Source organism: Osmerus eperlanus, chromosome 5, assembly GCF_963692335.1.
Source record: "Osmerus eperlanus chromosome 5, fOsmEpe2.1, whole genome shotgun sequence".
Lineage (NCBI taxonomy): Eukaryota > Metazoa > Chordata > Actinopteri > Osmeriformes > Osmeridae > Osmerus > Osmerus eperlanus.
The window spans coordinates 5,366,714-5,384,338 of record NC_085022.1 but is presented as its reverse complement, the minus strand read 5'-3'; the positions used below and the strand labels follow the sequence as shown (position 1 = coordinate 5,384,338).

Below are 17,625 nucleotides of genomic sequence, written 5' to 3'. Positions count from 1 at the left end.
CACAAACTAAAATTGTGTGAATAAAATATGCAACATATCAAGATTTGCGTCAGAAAACTATTTTTTTATGCAACATATCGGAACCTTAGTTTAGCGATATATTTTCATTCCGTACAGAGTGTAGAGAAGGACATGTTTTCTTCGTTGCCTTGGTAGCCACTGGTTCGGTGTTTTCATCAAGCACGTTAGCTACTAGCTAGCTAGCTCTAGCTATATAGCAAACCTAACGTCAGCAGGATTCATCGGCTTAGAATGGATACTAGTATTAAAGAGCGTAGTGAGTGTATATTATATATTGTTTTTATTGACATCTACAATCGTAACATCCGTACTAAATGTGTGGAAAACAACATCAATTTGTCAGAAGAATAAATTAGCTCTAGCTGTTACGTCGTAGCTCGATAAACACTTCGTTCGCTGTGCACTTCCTTGCTAGTTCGCTAGACCACTGTAGAATTACTGTGACAGTAGTAAGCTAACGTTAGCTTTGATGTATGACACCTGTTGCTAGCGCAAGACTTCGTTTTCTGACTTTTGTCTGTTATCCCTGTCTTGTTAGGTCTAATAGGCGGAGAGAACATTGGTAACATCGTTGAAATGGTGGACATGGAGGAGGAGGACTTTGCAGTTTCAAGGTACAGTAAGCGTATGTGTGTATATTATCATTTAAACATTACCCCCACCCAATACTGATGTCAGTGCTCCATCTCCCAGCTCGACAGACGCTGAAGCAGCCTTCGATGCAGTGATTGGAAGCATAGAAGACATTATTATGGGTAGGTGAAGAAGCAGATGGTGCAAACACAGCTTTTATTATTTGCGTGAATGACGTTATTGTCCGGGGCTAAATGTTCGTTTTGGTTTTTCGATTGTTTTTCCTTCCTGTCCTCTCAGAGGAGGAGTTCCTGCACCTGCAGCAGAACTTCATGGAGAAACACTACCTGGAGTTTGAGGACTCTGAGGAGAACAAGCTCAGCTACACTCAGATCTTCAACGAATATGTGAGACATCTACCGCCCATCCACCCCTTCTCTCTCTCTCTCATACTCCAATACATACAGTATCACATTTGATCTCCTTTCCAGATTGAACTGTTGGAGAAGCACTTAGAGCAACAGCTGGTACAGAGGATTCCTGGCTTCAGCATGAGTTCCTTCACACTGCTGTTGAAGTAAGCAGCGTTTCAACATTACAGCTGCTGGTCATTTCATCCAAGGCCTCTAGGTGTCACATGATGCCTTTTCAACTGCCTTGAAATGTGTGTCTCCTGCGCTCTCTCTCTCTCCTGTTTTAGGCAGCACAAGGATCAAGTGTCCGACGACATCTTCGATATGCTTTTGACATTCACCGACTTTGTGGCCTTCAAGGAGATGTTCATCGACTATAGAGCTGTGAGTAGTTACTCATCCCATGTCTGAAAGTTCCATCTCCTGGCTCCAGCTGGGTAGTCACCCGTTGATACAGCCCTTTGACGGATGAAGAAATAAAAAATGACTTTGTGTGTGTGTGTGTGCAGGAGCGTGAGGGCCGCAGGCTGGACCTTAGCCAAGGTCTTGTGGTGAGGTCCCTAAGCTCTGCAACTTCCAAACCGTTAAACAAGAAGACTACAAGTACAGGACTGGAGTGACACACACACATCATACAGATATACATTAACATTATGGCAACAGGATGAACTGTTTGCAGGACTTACCATCTCACCTAGAGGAACATGATCTATGCTACAAATCTGCTGACTACCATTGCAGACAGCCTTGTCTTGTTCCGCCATACAGACACCTGTGTCCTTACCATGGGAAAACAACAAAATCAATTTGTACATACTAAGCGTGAACTTGAGTCTTGTGCCTGTGAATGTAACTGATGTGTCTGAAGCACTTGAAATGTCTTTGTTTTGTAAGATGAAAATCTAAAGGTATTTTTTAGCTTACTGTTTTGTTGGTAGATGGTTTGTTTGTAGTTTGTTAAGTGAAAATGCATTAGCATCTTTCATAGAAATTTCTCTTCATTTAGAGTGCTCCCACCACTGTCCAACTAGCCAATGGAAGGCTGTCTATTCATGGTGTATTAATAACATTGATACATAAACAGTGTTTTCTACCTTTCTTTAATATAGGACTTATTGCACTGTATGTCACTGGTTTGTACATACTGTCTGTAAATATCAATGTTTTACAAATAAAGATATTGAATCGTTCTGTAAAATCACATTCTAGTTTATTTATTTTAAGTACTGATAAGTTGGGACCAACAGCTCCTAAACTCAAACTTACATAGGTCTTCAAACTGATATTTGTATAAAAGGGATACTGCATATCGAGTGGCACATTACTGCTTTATAAATAAATGAATAATTTCATGTTTGGTCTAGAGTGGACACAGGTCAGTCACAAGTCAGTTAAGTCTCTATCCACCCCCTGACCGACCTTTAGCTCTGCGTGCTAGCTCCTGTGACAGAGCTCTCTACCGTCCAGTATAACCACAGCCATATAGAATGAAAGTACAGTACTGTGCAATGCTGTACTGCCAACATGAAAACGTATCTGAATGATTAACAGCTGTCGGCATAGCAATAGTTGCCGTGGGATGCCAGTTTTACGTCTGTTGGCGTCATGCACACAGCAACCATAGTCAAGACTCAGAAAGCTGCCAAGGAGCCAGTTTATGAAATACATCATCCTATACACAGAGAAAACAGCCAACGGTAGGTCAACGGTAAACAGTATACATCCAGCACACAACAAGTGCTTGAGGGAGCTTGTCTTGTGCAGTGAGGGGTTTTAAGTATTTTTCTCTGTATTTTTACAGAGTCCCACTGGCTGGCAATGTTTCTGTTGTGTACCAGTCTTTCAGTGTAGACTGCAGTGCAGTGGAGTCTAGTGTGTCCAGAGGGTCAGGGGTCAGGCCTCTGTAGGGAAGGGTTGCTCCTACACCGGCACAGTGTTGCTGGCTGCGTTCCCTTCATCCCCCTTCCACGCCAGGTAGGAGAAGAAGGCACTCGCTCCATATGTCAGAGTCACCACAATGCCGAAGAACTGCACACAGAGTTTAAGTACATGTGACTAGTCTGATTCAGTGGTAAGCACACATGATTCGTTTTTGTTGTCTCAGATGCGCTTTTCAGATGGGTTAGGGTTAAGGTAGGAATTCACTACACGCATTGAGTGAATTTAGATTTATGAAAAAATCCATGTTATTGTCATGAAGGGAACCTGACTCAAATCCATTAGTGTGGTTTATTTGTGTGTGTCTTGATGTGAGAGAGAGGGATAGTAGAATATATATTCCAATATATCTAAGAGCTAAGAGAACGATTGTGTCTTCAGTCTGCAGGGTTTGGCTACTGTTAACTACTTGAGTCTGGTGGACACAGCTGGACAGGGAGATCAGGGGAATAAAAAAAGAAGTATCTATGAGCTGTTTGGTTATCAGTTTTGAGCAGTGAGCAACTGTTTAGCCATTTGTGACATTGACTGTAAAAAAGGGCAAGACAAATGGAATTTAAATTGAACTGGGTGAGACTCCCAGGGACAGAGACACACTGTTGACAGTAGCTTTCATTACCCTACCAATGTCAATAACTGACTAACACCCCACAGCTTAGACAACTCTACAGTCATGGCATTGTGTGTGTGTGTGTACATATACAGTGTGTGTGTGTGTGTTTGTGTGTGTGTGTGTGAGTGGTTTGGGCATGTGCACAGTATACAGGGACTTTGGCCTGGCACACAAGGCGTGTGTACCTGTACTTGTCACTGTCACATGGTCTAGATCCTCCTCTTAGTCAAACAGCAGATAAAACACACTGTTTAGTTCCCACATCCGACTGTCTGTCTCATTGCAACTATTTACAAGGAGTGTGTGTGTGTGCCTCTACACTTATCACTCGAACGACTATGTCTTCAGCCTGCAAGGCCTCCTGCCCACTGAACTACTAAACTTAAACACTTCAGAGAACAGACTCTCAAAGGGCTTAGGTTGAATACTGGTTCTTGCTTAAACAAGAGTTGAGTCTGGTGGACACAGCTGCCCAGGGAGAGTTAGGGGATATTTTTAAAAGTATTTACTAACTGTAACATCCAAGTGTGTGTGTGTGTGTGTGTGTGTGTGTGTGTGTGTGTGTGTGTGTGTGTGTGAAACAGGTATCAGGTTGTGTCAGACTTACAGCAGCAGCAGCTGTGTGGTTGTAAAAGTGAATGAAAAGGCGATAGTAATGGATGGAAGCTGCGTTAGTCAGAAATGCTGTCAGGTACAGCACCGCTGCCACCCCGTTAAACACCATCACCTAGGAGACAGGGAATGGGATGGTCACTTCAACACACCGTAACAGTGCCAGGAACCGCATGTTCATGTCATACAATTGATAAGTGTTCGAAGCACTAAGCTACATTTACATTTAGTCATTTAGCAGACGCTCTTATCCAGAGCGACTTACAGTAAGTACAGGGACATTCTCCCCGAGGCAAGTAGGGTGAAGTGTCTTGCCCAAGGACACAACTTAATTTTGCACAGCCAGCAATCGAACCGGCAACCTTCTGATTAATAGCCCGACTCCCTAACCGCTCAGCCATCTGACCACTTGCTATGCTAAACTGTTTAATCAGCCATGCAAACAGGTGGTAAACCAGTCAGCCAGGCAGCCAGTAGCAATGGGCAGGAGACTCACCACCAGCGGCCAGGGCACAGAGGTCAGTTTGTGGTGTACGCCACCGAGCAGCATGCCAAAGAGGACAATGGTGAGGATCCAGAGGGTCACACTGACAAACATCACCCAGCCAAAGGCTGGCACAAGCGTGTATGTGGTACTAGCGATCAATGCCCACACCAGCAGGCCCAGCACCTGGAGAGGAGGAGAGGGGGAGAGGGGGAGAGGAGGAGAGGGGGAAGAGGGGTGAGAAAACAGAGAAAAAGTCTATAAAAAGGTCAGAATTGTTCGCTAAACTTGGCAGCATTGCATGTTTCCCTTCCCTCCCCTCTCTCGTTCAGCCTCTCCCTCTCTCTCTGCCCACTCTCGCAACATAAAAGGATGATCCATTATGTATTCAGAGGTAGAGTTTCATTCTTCATCACCCCTTGGTCCCCTTCTTCACTCACATAAACACACACAAACATAAACACACCAGGTGACTGGGTCAAAGGTTCACCTTCATATGGGTTTGAACAGATCAAAGAGATTAAAATATGACCCTGTGAATGGTTACAACTTCACTGAGGTTACAACTGCAGAAAGTTACAGTTTTACAGTTTATGTAGTTTTTATCACACTTTTGTCTTTTGCTGCCGGTCCTCGAAAGGACAAACAATAAATTGCTCAGCTTTACATTAGTCATCTTTCTGAGAATATTCTACATATTCTTTAATGACTTGAATGAGGTTTTGAAAAACATTAGCACTGCCCTGTATTTGTATTTCATAGAGCAAAAGCTAAAGCTACATCACTTTGATACAAAACCAACAACAACTTTTATTAACCTTTACTATCTGTAGCCAGAATAACCACACTAAGGAATACTTTCATTTATCTCTGTTTGTAATGTATACTGTGCAAGGAATACAGACAGTTGGCTCTGCGCCTAGAACAGTGAAATACCTGTTTCATTATGCAACAAGATTAATATCATGAAGTCAAAGACACATGCTACGCAGGTTCATAGCATTGCCTGATAGCTTGTTCCCTCCATGGATGGTGGAGGTAAAAGTATGGGCGGTTCCCAGTTTCTTTCAGTCAGGTTAATCTTATCATTTTCTCAACACTCCTCCAGCACTTCTAGAGTTCAAAGTTTGACTGTGTACATTCCATGCCTCAACAATTGTGTGTGTGTGTGTCAAGGCAGATAACTGAAACCAGGAGTATGAACGGCAATGAAGAAGCTTGTCAAGAGCCCCAATTCATCGCTGTCCGTTCCATTTTGAGGTTTATAATAAAATAAGGATACATCAGATGTGAGGGACTGGTTTAATGTGTATACTGGTCACTCCAACTAACCTAACCAAACATATCTGTTCTTTAAGTAGGGTCAATATCAGTCTTGAGCATGTCTCTCACAGGCTAAATACAACTAGGTAATGCCAAGGTGGCAATCAGCCTACTTAGGCAGTCAAATGGATGCGTTTTCAAAGCACTCTTCTGATTAACTGAACCACGACCAGCATGTGGATGACCGACTGAATAACTAGCAGGGAGATCCTTCCTATTTGGCTCCTTTCCATGGTCCCACCCTCCTTAAAAATGTGAGTAAATGGGACAATAATGTCATCAAGGGGTGTACCTGGCATAGGCAGTTAATGATTAAGGTCATTATGTCACAGGACATATTTTCAATTGTATTGATATCTACTATGACATCATGCTCAGACAAGAATACAGACTGCATATTTTCAAACAGAAAGGTTTTAGCTTTAGGAAGAAAACGGTAAAGGTCTTTGTTTAAATTACAATAATTTACTCAAGCTCTGTCAACATACTCTCACAGGAACAACGCCTTACTGGATCTATAAAACATTTACATTCGTTATTTTCCAAAGACATGAACAAATAGTGCTTTGAGAGCGAGAGGAGACAGAATAAAAAGTATTAAATCTTAATGCAGTGTAACTCACGATCTCAGCCATCATGAGTATTGCAGGGATGGTTTTGATGAAGTCCAGGTCCAAGAAGGCAGAGATGGCAAAGCCCTGGTTGGGTTGTGGCGGGCTCGTCTCCGTGGTTACCTTGGATGGGAAGTCAGCCATCTCTTTTCACAGATAATCAATCAATAAAGATTGATAAACTTGCCGATAAATACCACAGATAACAACAATTAAAAAAGAGGGGAAAAAAAGAAAAGAAATGTTGATCAGAAAAGTTCATCCAAGTAAGAAGGGCTGTTGAGAAGTTCTTGGCTGTCTGGCAGACAGAGAAAGTTAGTTTGGAGAGTGGATGGGTTCTAGAATGCAGATCGAGGAATTGTGGCTGCTGTAGTAACCACCTGTGCTGACAGGTGTCTAATGGTGCGGTCTCCCTCCCGCTACCTCCCCCCCTTCCCTCTCTCTTTCTCACACAGTCACACGCTACCTCCCCCCCTCCCTCCCTCTCTCTTTCTCTCTCACACACACACACAGTCACACACACATTGATGGCAACTCCCTCCCTTCATCTGTTGTGATCCTAGCTACTGTTACACATTAATTCTGTCCAATAGTCTGAGTCAGTCATTAACATGAACACCAAGCATTTGAGAAGATCTTAAGTTGCTCCAAAGATATTTTACAGACATTTACTCAATGTAGCCTATCCTCTAGTAAATTATCTTGAATAAATGTGCTGAACAAGAATGGTAAAACCTGAAACTATGTCAGGCATTTGTGTTACAAGACATCCAGCAACATTCCAGTTTTGCGCAAAGAAAATCGAAATTCTAACTAAGCGTGTGCACACTCACATCGCGGTAAACACTTACCCTGCCTATATACTTTGCACCAGGTAGAATTGTTTGCTGGGTGGCACAGTACTATGAATATCCTGCACAGTATCGTAACTCAATGTAGGAATTCAAAATAAAAGTATGTCAGAAGTGGGATTCGAACCCACGCCTCCAGAGGAGACTGCGACCTGAACGCAGCGCCTTAGACCGCTCGGCCATCCTGACTGCTACTGCCATCCGATTAAGTTTAAATAAAAATCCTAAGAAATGTAAACATTTAATAAGCCCTGTGGTGGCTTTCTACACTTGCCATCTTGCACACGAACACGGTGCCGATAAGTCTCAAACTATTTAAGATTTCGTGATCAATGTCTATGTTCTGTAGAGCACTTATCCGCCCAAGTACCTCTACAAAATCTTCAATGTGTGACAAAATTATATTCCTTGACAAGCCATGCTGATCAATTTGATCTACTAAGGCCACCATGCCATCTCTAACATTACTTCTCGAATCTAGGTGTCCCTATTTGCCTTCGATCTTGTGCAGCTGCTTTGGTCTGAAGATAACCATGCCGCTCTCGCTTGCATGTAGGATTGGAAATAAATACAGCACATAAATAAATGTGGTGTTCGTATATATATGTGGCGTTAAGAAATAAAAGTCTCAATAAATACATAAGTGTGGCATTAGGAAATAAAATTCCCATGAAATAAATAAATGTCTTTACAAAAACGTAATTTTGAAATAGGTAAATGTATGTATTTATTGATGTAGGTAAATGGATTCAGCTATATAATTATATGATGCTATATTTACATATTTATTACCATCTTTTTATTAATTTCAGGGTTTATTTCAGAGCCATATTTTTCATTACGACAGTCATATATTTACCTATCTATTTAATTTTGACTCAAACGGCGTTCCATATCTCTGCCAGTTCGTTCCTTGTGAAACGTAGTTTCTGTATCACTACTACGGTCCTATGACTGGACTTGTATCTAAATATCCTGACCTGCACAGTATCGTAACTCAATGAAGGACCACCCCTAAAAATAAAGAATGTCAGAAGTGGGATTCGAACCCACGCCTCCAGAGGAGACTGCGACCTGAACGCAGCGCCTTAGACCGCTCGGCCATCCTGACTACGTGGCACCACGTTGTAATGTTTAAATAAAACTCCTCGGAAATAAAAATAAACATTTAATTTGTTACTGACGCCTGTTTTATTTCATATATGTGGACGATAACGACGGGCTTGAAAGGTCCAAATTAAGTATTTCTCCATCCAAATTCATCCAGGGTGAGTTGAATCGTATTTAGAGTGTCCTGGTGAATCTCATCGATGAGAATAATATATTATTTTACCGTCCTCTCAGACTCATCCGGGTCTGAAGTCAAGGGGTCTTCAGCATTGTGTGTGCACACATTACCAATTCATCATGGATTTAAAGCTATACCTCTCGATTTATGGCCTCCTCATATTACAGGAATTCCTATCCTTGACCATGGTAAAATGTTCAAAGGGGAACCCTTTGAACGTTTTAGGAACGAACTGTGAAACGTAGATTCTGTAGCTCGTGTTAGTTTCAGAGTTGATACTGTGTTTTTAACTGCCGCTTGTTGCAATGCCCGTGGCACAGAACGATATAGGCGGCAAACCCGTTTACATATTAATATTTACTTGTCGCTAAAAGTCAACACTGCACATCCTTTTGGTCTCAACCATACACAGCAGGCAGCCCTGGACAGTCTCTCGCTCGCTCGAAATACAAACAATACATCCCCGATTTCAGGGAGATTGTAGAGCATTTGTTGGCGTCAGGGAGCCGCTATTGAAATGGCGGAGACTCCCGGACCTTCCGGGAGACCTTGGGATGTCTGCACGTGTCTGATATCTTATTTTTCGTGAAGGCGAACAGCTCATCCAAACAACTTGGCACGTGACGTGGCACCTCAAATCCTTGGATCCTGCAAGACACCTGCCGACTTGCAACGTCAAAACTTTAGTAAATGATCCAGTTTACATCTATTGGTTACATTACTTTTTCCTTGTCTTCCTTGAGGGTTTAAGTTGGTTTTGGTGCAGTTATGGGAGTGTATGAAGCCTTCTGTGACATTTCCCGTAAGAAGGGCTGTACAAATACATTTGATTTGATTGTTTCAGGACAGCTCACAGAGGTACCGTTTCTGTTCGGCGCTGTAGGATATGCAACCTGATTTGGAGAAAACTTCTCACAACTGAAGAGCATGAAGTGGAGGACGAGAAAGATGAGTGCTTCCATGGACCCCACAGTGATGTGGTGGATCTCCACTACCAGGCCTCTCTCCATCCACCAAACAGCAAGATAACAGCCCTGTGGGAGAGCCTGGATGCCAGGGACAAGCAGCAGGGGGTGTACGCTGCATGTCATCAGGGGAGACTTCTGAGTGGACGTTTTCGAACGTTCGCTTGTTAGGTGCGAGTAGTGCGCCTGTCCAGTGGCCTGACTGCTGTAGGCTGGTTGAAACCATGTTGTCAGGCTGTGTAACCTGCACGGAATACCATAAAGTTAGGCAGCTTGCCCTGGGGAACTCCCAGGTCATGCAGGGGACGGAGATCCAGTTGGTAGAAGGTAACCAGACCACTCTCATCCAGTGGCACAACACCAGACAGAAGAAGCAGGAACTCTGTGCTGCTCCAGGGCACTGCATTGCCTCCCTCCCTTTCACAGGTGGAAGAGCCCTCCCCACACCAGTACAACAGGAGCATCAGTACGGGCTGCCAGAGAGTTCAGCAGGTCAGGCGCAACAGAGACCGACAGCCTCTCAGCTCCCTAGCGTCCCACGCCGCATCGTGCCACAGGGGCCATTGAAGAGGCTGCTCCATGTCACATCTCCAGCACCACAACACTTTATGCACCCATAGGCGGAAATCCCGGGGGACACACAACCCCCCCCCATCCTGGGAAACATATGATTTGTCCCCCCCAATAAATCACTGTAAACATTAATATGTAATTTCAATAATATTATTAATACACAATGAAAGCGCTTTGCTGATTATGGACACAATGTTGCTTTTTTTAATGTACTATGTGTTACAGCAGTAATTTTGGTGTCCCCTCAGAAATTGCTCTTGAGAAAATGTCATATAATTGTCCCCCCCAAAGTTGATAGCAGATTTTCGCCATTGATGGCACCTCAGCTGCACCAGGAGGACAAACTGTAGTTTGTACCAGTTGTCCTAACCACTCCAAAAGTGACTCCAGTTGTGAAAATTACAGTGAAAACGAGGATGATAGAGGCCACTATTATCAGAGGAGTTACTAGCTCTTTTCCATTCAGACTCCGAAGAGTGAGTTTGACAGCTTTACTGCAAGCGATGTAGAATCAGATTGTCTCTGAACAGAGGGACTGAATTATTCTTTTTTTAAATTATGTACAAAAATGTTGTATTTTGTCACAAAGTTTTGAATATTGTTTTCCGAAATAGAGAAAATTGTTTTGAATATTTTATTGTTAACCACATTTTCGCTAGTCATTGAACATTGATCAAAAAAATTCATTGGATGTAATTTCTAACAAACATTAACTATAAATGAAATGTTTATAATATTTATTTCCAAACACGAAACACTTGGCTTTATTTATGGACATATTATCCCAGGGGCGTTGTTAGACATAAAGCTCCACTGGGGCACAGGCCCCTATTTATATCCCTTTTTATTCTTCCAAGCTTGCTGCGCACAATGCACTTCTCGGCTATAGAAACTCCCCTTGCTTAACCCACTATGTTTTTTTTGCATTCATTTGAGCACAAATACAGTTTTTTTGAGGTGCGTGTAATATTGTTTTAAGTTTTAGTCAAAATAAGATGATCGGTAGGCCTATCATTTAAAAAGTTTATTTCGTTTTGTAATGTTTTCTTAGCCTACCTCAACTGTGACTTGTGTGCTGAGTCCGACAACTGGAGTTCTGTGTGCGTGCTGCAGTGGCTATTTGGCAAGCTCAGAAGCTTAAATCCTGTAAAGTAAATTCCATGTTTTGCTTCTAAGTACATTATATACGTGTGAAATTAGTTCCTGAAAGCATGTGCAAAACGCAAAAAAATTTGTCGCACTGAAATGTGGAGTTACGGTGCGTTTACACTGCAGCGACGCGATGCGAGCGACAACATGTTTTCCATTCATTTTCAATGGAGCCAGGCGAATCGCTTGCGTGGTGCATTGTGGGTAGCGACGCGACCGAGTTGAGATTTTCTCAACTTTATGCAAATGAGGAGCGATTTTCGCTAGCGATGGCCAATGACAGTGTTTTCTTGTTTCTCGTAACGTAGCAACCATGGTAAACATTTCTAGCTTTCAGTTTTTAAGATGGAGGAGAAACTAATCGCCTGTGTGGCTGCTTATCCAGTCCTGTACGATACGTCTCTGTATTTGTACAAAGACATTAATAAAAAGAATGAGGCCAGGCGCAGGTTTGCCGACGTTGTCGGTGCTCCTGGTGGTTTTTTTGTACTTTGTACTCTCGAACAAAGTTACGTTCCAGGGAGTTCCAGCCGGGCTACTACTATAAGCCCGGCTGGAACTCCCTGGTCGTATCGACAGATTAGCAGAGACTTTGAGTACTATAATAAAACGTTTTTACACATGTCAACGTGTATGTCTATTAAACAGTTTTGTATTTTGTATACAAGTTGTATTTTGATCGATGTTGCGAGTACGTAAACCCAAGTCTGCACACTTGGCCATGACAACTACAACAGTGACTTTAGAGAACTACAATTCTACATTAATCTGTTTGATACGCCCCCGCGCGTGGTGAACTGTGGGAAGGCGAGCGATGGCAAGCGATTCGCGTCGCTGCAGTGTAAACGCACTGTTAGACCGAAGAACAGTTTCTCTTCCGTTTTCAGATCAGGTTTTAATGGGCGGAGCCAAAAAATGCCCTATCTACGTCATTTCGCCCCATCTACGTCAGATCACTGAATGGCTCCTCCTGCTGTACTGTTATTGTAGCTTACATTAGGTAGCTAGCTAGCTTCAGGATGTCTCCCACATCCGCAACTGCATCTTCCCTGGATGCAAGAACTCAGCTGTGCTGCAACGCCATTCAAGTTCCCTGTTGATAATGAAAGGAAAAATAGGTGGATAGATTTTGTGAAGAACCACGCTCATGGAAAGCTTCGGATAAACTCCAACAGCCGCCTCTGTGCCACTGACCATTTTACGGCGGACAGTTTTAACATGGACCAGAGACAGACGGGGGTTCACCAACACACGGCTTCTCTTGCAGCGCCATACAGAGCATCGCCCCCCGGCCGTTCATCCTCCGGTCGCACCTGGACCATCCACCGCCGCCAGCAGTTCATCACTCAGTTCTGTGTTTGTTATAATTATACTAGATAACTTTTCCAGAGGTATCTCTGCTATAATTAGTGCAAACCGCTAACTTGATATTAGGCTACTCGTGTAGAATTATGGTATTTTGGTGAAATGGTAGCTAATGTGCTAGAAGTAGTTGGAAAGCTCACTGTCTGCTGTCTCTGCTGTAAATGTTTACTCCTGTGTTACAGCTCAGGGGAATATTTCATTTATATGCATCTGTATGTTTCACTCATTGAACAAATACATTCTAATTCTATTCTGTTTTGTTCGGCTTGACGTAGCGTCCATTATCTGGGTCGTAGGTAGCTTACTTGAGAGAGGCGGCGCCTTCCAGCGAGGGGGCCGAGCTTCAGCTCCTTCAGGCGACACGCCCCCCCAGTCTCGAACAGAGAAGACTGATGATTTTCTTACGATTTCAAAGCCTAATTTAACATACTTGTCTGTGTTTTTTTTCCATTCGAATTTGGATGGGTAGTTAATAACACATTATTCTGTGGTGTGGTGAACTTAAAACTCGTGTTTTCGGTTAAACTGCTTTAATCGTTGATTGGGATACTGCGTTTATTTTTTTCCGGTATTATCAATCTAAATTAATGCACAGGCTAAAAGTAAATTGTTAAAACTCAAACTTTAGATTTTACTGGGGCACAGCAGATTTATACTGGGGCACGTGCCCCAGTAAGAAGGGTCTAACGACGCCCCTGTATTATCCACAACCGAAGTGTGTTACACAACGGCATGCGTTGCTTGGTATCATTGTTCCTGAATCAAATTCTGCCTATATTCTCAGATTTACAAACACAAAGCTCCCATTCTGGTGGGGTGCGGTTTATACAAAAGGCGGCTTATATTCCGAAAAAAATCTGCCGTTTATCTCTACTATGGATATGGACTTAACCACCATCACAGTATGCAAACTGACCGCCAGAGGCTACGGTATTAGGCTACTTCGGAGCATGAAAATCCTACTGTAAGTGACTCAGTGGCCTCGCGGTTAAAACCTGCTTCGAAAGTGTATCTATGATCAGTATTAGCCGTATTAACCCAACTAGCTCAAGGTTTTCACCACATTAGTGCGTTAGATTCGTACAAGGAGAACCAGGAGAAGTTACTGCTGTAACTTTCAGTGCTGTATACCTGTCGTTTTTTTTAGATATCTGTACTTATATTTCTGTTTACTTCACTACATTTTGCAAAGAAAACTGATACTTTGACTCCGATACAGTTCCCCCTTACACTTTCGTTACTCGCTACAAAATCAAATCTTTAGAAGAAAATAATTATGAGACCAACGTCGGGGACTGTGGTGGAATACAGACTGCAAGCAAGCAGATTTTGCAAATCAGTGGTCCTAGCTTGCAAGTTTAATCATTGGTTTATCACGTTAATGCGCAATTGCTAGCGAGCGACTACGTTCCACTCTACGAGGACTGATTTCATGATGGAAGCAGGAATGGAAGCACATGCTACTCCCGCAACAAACAACGGTGGTAATAAAGACCAACACCCGTGGCCATTTTTGCGAAAAATGTTTTCTTATGTTGGAGTGAAAGATTCTTCGTACCGGATGAAGTGCCTCCTATGCTTACCCAAATACTGAAATATTCGCATTCAAAAACTCCACATCCAACCTCAGGAAACACATTGAGGTAAATTAACTAACTTGGGATGTCTGAATATGTTCAACACAACTCCTTGGTCTTGGTTTAAGGGTGGCCACAGCACTTCTGACCCTTCAAATTCTACAAATTCTGACCCTTTGCTGTTTTATTAACAACATTTACTTATACTTTTACTTTCAAGTACATTTACAGGGCTGCCAACTTTTCCAAAAACCTTGGCGTGAGATTTGGTAGATCCACAACCAAATACAGATACTTTAAGACTTTTACTCAAGTAGTATTCTCATAGCAGAAGGTCAGCTGCTTCAAGTTCCTCGGGGTGAACATCAGCAATGATCTCACCTGGTCTGTTCACCCGGACAAGGTGGTCAAAGCGGCCCGTAAATGCTTCTTCTTCCTGAGGAGACTGAAAAAGTTCGGCATGGACTCAGTCATCCTCACTAACTTTTACAGACGCACTATAGAGAGCATTCTGACTGGTTGCATCACAGTGTGGTATGGGAGCTGTAGTGTGGTCCGTTCTGCTGAGTTCATCATCGGCAGGAAGCTCCCAGCCCTACAGGACACCTACCACACACGTTGCCTCAGGAAAGCTGGCAGGATTCTTAGAGACTGTTACCACCCATCCTTCAGTCTCTTTACCCCGTTGCCTTCTGGCAGGCGATACCGCAGCATTCGGTCATGCACACTGGATAACAGTTTCTATCCAAGGGCCATCAGGCTTCTGAATGGACATTGATATGGACATTGATTCACTTCATACTAGTCACTTTACACACTGTCACTTTCAGCTACTGGTTGCACTATCAGTAACATTGCACTACTGTACTTTGCCATCAGGCTCCTGAATGGACATTGACATGGTCATTGATTCACTTCTTACTAGTTACTTACACACTGTCACTTTCAGCTACTGGTTGCACTATCAGTAATATTGCACTATTGTACTTCACTTAGTTTAGAATAGGTTTATAGGGTTAGCAATAGGTTATGTGTATTTAGGGTTTAGTTTATTGTATTTATATTTATCTGTATATTTAGGAGGTGTTTGCGTTGTCTTGTCTTAAGAATTTCTGTGCCCAGTCTGACCTTGTGTTGTTCTGTGCATCTGACAATAAAAGACTTGAACTTGTAATAGGTGACTTTTTACTTTTACTGGAGTCATTTTCCAGTAAGGTATCTTTACTTTTACTATTAAGTATGGCTTTTGGGTACTTTATACACCACTGGTAACTTTAAATGCACAATGACAATTTATTATCTAAATAGCAAGATAATCAATACAATAATAATGAAACATAATCAAATACAAACATACCTTTGGAGCAATCGTTAACGAAAGTAATCACAATGAAACTAGGCGCCTAACGCACCGGAACTTGTATAGTAAACACAACTGAAAGTGATTGGTATAGCTTTGCATATATATACCCTACCCTGCATACGAAAATATGGACACTGGCCATATGAAAGGTTGTCTAACGCATACAAATTCAAATTGGACCATCACCGGTTAACTCAAAGCTGCAGTAGACCAAGTGTGATGCCTTTGCAAGACAAGGGAATATGTAAACCGATGTTGGACTACTGCATGCACAAACTCTGTAAACCCAGTAAAAATACATGTTACAACAAAGATCCTGTAAAGTGGACCTGAAAACTAGTTTTAAGTTCACCACACCACAGAATAATGTGTTATTAACTACCCATCCAAACTCGAATGAAAAAATAACACGACAAGTATGTTAAATTAGGCTTTGAAATCATGAAAAAATCAGCAGTCTTCTCTGCTTGAGACTGGGGGGGCGTGTCCCTGAAAGAGCTGAAGCTCCGCCCCTCGCTGCCTACCTATGACTCAGATAATGGACGCTTCGTCAAGCCGAACAAAACCGTCTAGAATTAGAATTTATTTGTTCAATGGGTGAAACATACAGATGCATATAAATGAAATGTTCCCCTGATCTGTAACACAAGAGTAAAAATGGACACCAGAGACAGCAGACAGTGAGCTCTCCAACTAGGCTACTTCTAACACATTAGCTACCATTTCACCAAAATACCATCATTCTACACCGAGTAGCCTAATATCAATTTAGCGGTTTGCACTAACTCATAGCAGAGATACCTCTGGAAAAGTTATCTAGTATAATTATAACAAGCACACAGAACAGAGTTATGAACTGCTGGCGGCGGTGGATTGTCCAGGTGCGACCGGAGGAGGAACGGCCGGGAAGCTTTCCATCAGCGTGGCTCTTCACAAAATCAACCACTTATTTTTCCTTTCCTCATCAATATGGAAATTAAATAGTGTTGCAGCGCAGCTGAAGTTTTTGCATCCAGGGAAGATGCAGTTGCGGGTGGAGGGAGACATCCTGAAGCTAGCTAGCTAGCTGATGCAGGCTACAATAACAGTGCAGAAGTCAGTGATCTGACGTAGATGGGTCGAAATGACGTAGATGGGTCGAAATGACGTAGATGGGTAACTTTTTGGCCCTGCCCATTAAAAAACTGATCTGAAAACGGAAGAGAAACTGTTTTACCGTCTAACTACAAATTTCGATGCGACAAAGTTTTAGCGCTTTGCACATGCTTTCAGGAACTAATTTCAAACGTATATAATGTACTGAGAAGCAAATCATGGAATTGACTTTACAGGATCTTTAAAGTGTGATGGTCATTTTAACATTACAGTCCCTTTTGTGCAAATCAACGACTCTCCTAGACGAGTTTATGAGTGACCAGTGACAAAGGGGCTGTGTCATTCAGGTCTCAATGCCAAAACAGCCCTACAATGTCAAGTGCATCCAGGACCTGCCAGGTGTTGCTCTATACACAAAGACAGGGGAGCTCACAAAAGGAGGAGGAGGCTCTACATCTTTAGTCTTTCCATCTCCACTTGAACCGCTTCATACCAGGTTTGTGTCTGTCAGACATGTTGGTTCATGTGTTGTATATAGTCGAAGAATATTTCAGAATTTAATATTTATTAATGTACTTCTAAGGCCAGTGCCAACAGTCTGAACTTCCAGATATAACTGTTCTGAGGGTACTGCCCAGATGATCGAAGAGCATGACGTGGAGGACAATGTGGAGGAAGATGAGGGCTTCTCAGATGTTACAGATGACCCCACAGTGCTCAACTTGGAGGTCCAGGCTCCAGCCTCTCTCCCTCCTGGTCCCTCCTCCCATACATCTGGTCTCGCATCTCTGGCGCACGACACATCTGGTCC

At 42.7% G+C, this 17,625-nt stretch overlaps 2 protein-coding genes and 2 non-coding genes across 4 annotated transcripts; 1 reads left to right on the top strand and 3 right to left on the bottom strand.

Annotated features, from left to right (window-relative positions):
• The first annotated feature begins 126 nt into the window (after window positions 1–126).
• Window positions 127–2,197, top strand: arl2bp (ADP-ribosylation factor-like 2 binding protein). Its single transcript, XM_062461356.1, has 7 exons — window positions 127–277; window positions 560–635; window positions 715–776; window positions 895–1,001; window positions 1,086–1,171; window positions 1,295–1,391; window positions 1,517–2,197. The coding sequence occupies exons 1-7, from the start codon at window positions 253–255 to the stop codon at window positions 1,625–1,627; spliced, it is 564 nt and encodes a 187-aa protein (XP_062317340.1). The 5' UTR covers window positions 127–252; the 3' UTR covers window positions 1,628–2,197.
• Window positions 2,196–6,970, bottom strand: pllp (plasmolipin). The gene is made up of 4 exons (XM_062461357.1): window positions 6,601–6,970; window positions 4,667–4,840; window positions 4,166–4,285; window positions 2,196–3,035 (listed from the first exon to the last, which is right to left on the bottom strand). Exons 1-4 carry the CDS (start codon window positions 6,730–6,732, stop codon window positions 2,928–2,930), a joined length of 534 nt encoding a protein of 177 aa, XP_062317341.1. The 5' UTR covers window positions 6,733–6,970; the 3' UTR covers window positions 2,196–2,927.
• Window positions 6,971–7,545: 575 nt separating this feature from the next.
• Window positions 7,546–7,628, bottom strand: trnal-cag (transfer RNA leucine (anticodon CAG)). The gene has a single exon. It is a non-coding gene; the product is annotated as a tRNA-Leu (tRNA).
• Window positions 7,629–8,467: 839 nt separating this feature from the next.
• On the bottom strand, window positions 8,468–8,550 carry trnal-cag (transfer RNA leucine (anticodon CAG)). Its single transcript has one exon. It is a non-coding gene; the product is annotated as a tRNA-Leu (tRNA).
• Between the last annotated feature and the right edge of the window lie 9,075 nt (window positions 8,551–17,625).

What these genes read in the sequence shown, in the direction of transcription:
- arl2bp (XM_062461356.1), top strand. Translation starts at nt 253, where the DNA reads ATGGATACTAGTATTAAAGAGCGTA. An exon ending in GAGGACTTTGCAGTTTCAAG is followed by an intron (nt 636 to 714) that starts GTACAGTAAGCG and finishes TCCATCTCCCAG; the next exon opens with CTCGACAGACGCTGAAGCAG. An exon ending in CATAGAAGACATTATTATGG is followed by an intron (nt 777 to 894) that starts GTAGGTGAAGAA and finishes CTGTCCTCTCAG; the next exon opens with AGGAGGAGTTCCTGCACCTG.
- pllp (XM_062461357.1), bottom strand. Translation starts at nt 6,732, where the DNA reads ATGGCTGACTTCCCATCCAAGGTAACCACGGAGACGAGCCCGCCACAA. An exon ending in TACTCATGATGGCTGAGATC is followed by an intron (nt 4,841 to 6,600) that starts GTGAGTTACACT and finishes CCTCCTCTCCAG; the next exon opens with GTGCTGGGCCTGCTGGTGTG. An exon ending in CTGTGCCCTGGCCGCTGGTG is followed by an intron (nt 4,286 to 4,666) that starts GTGAGTCTCCTG and finishes CCTGTCTCCTAG; the next exon opens with GTGATGGTGTTTAACGGGGT.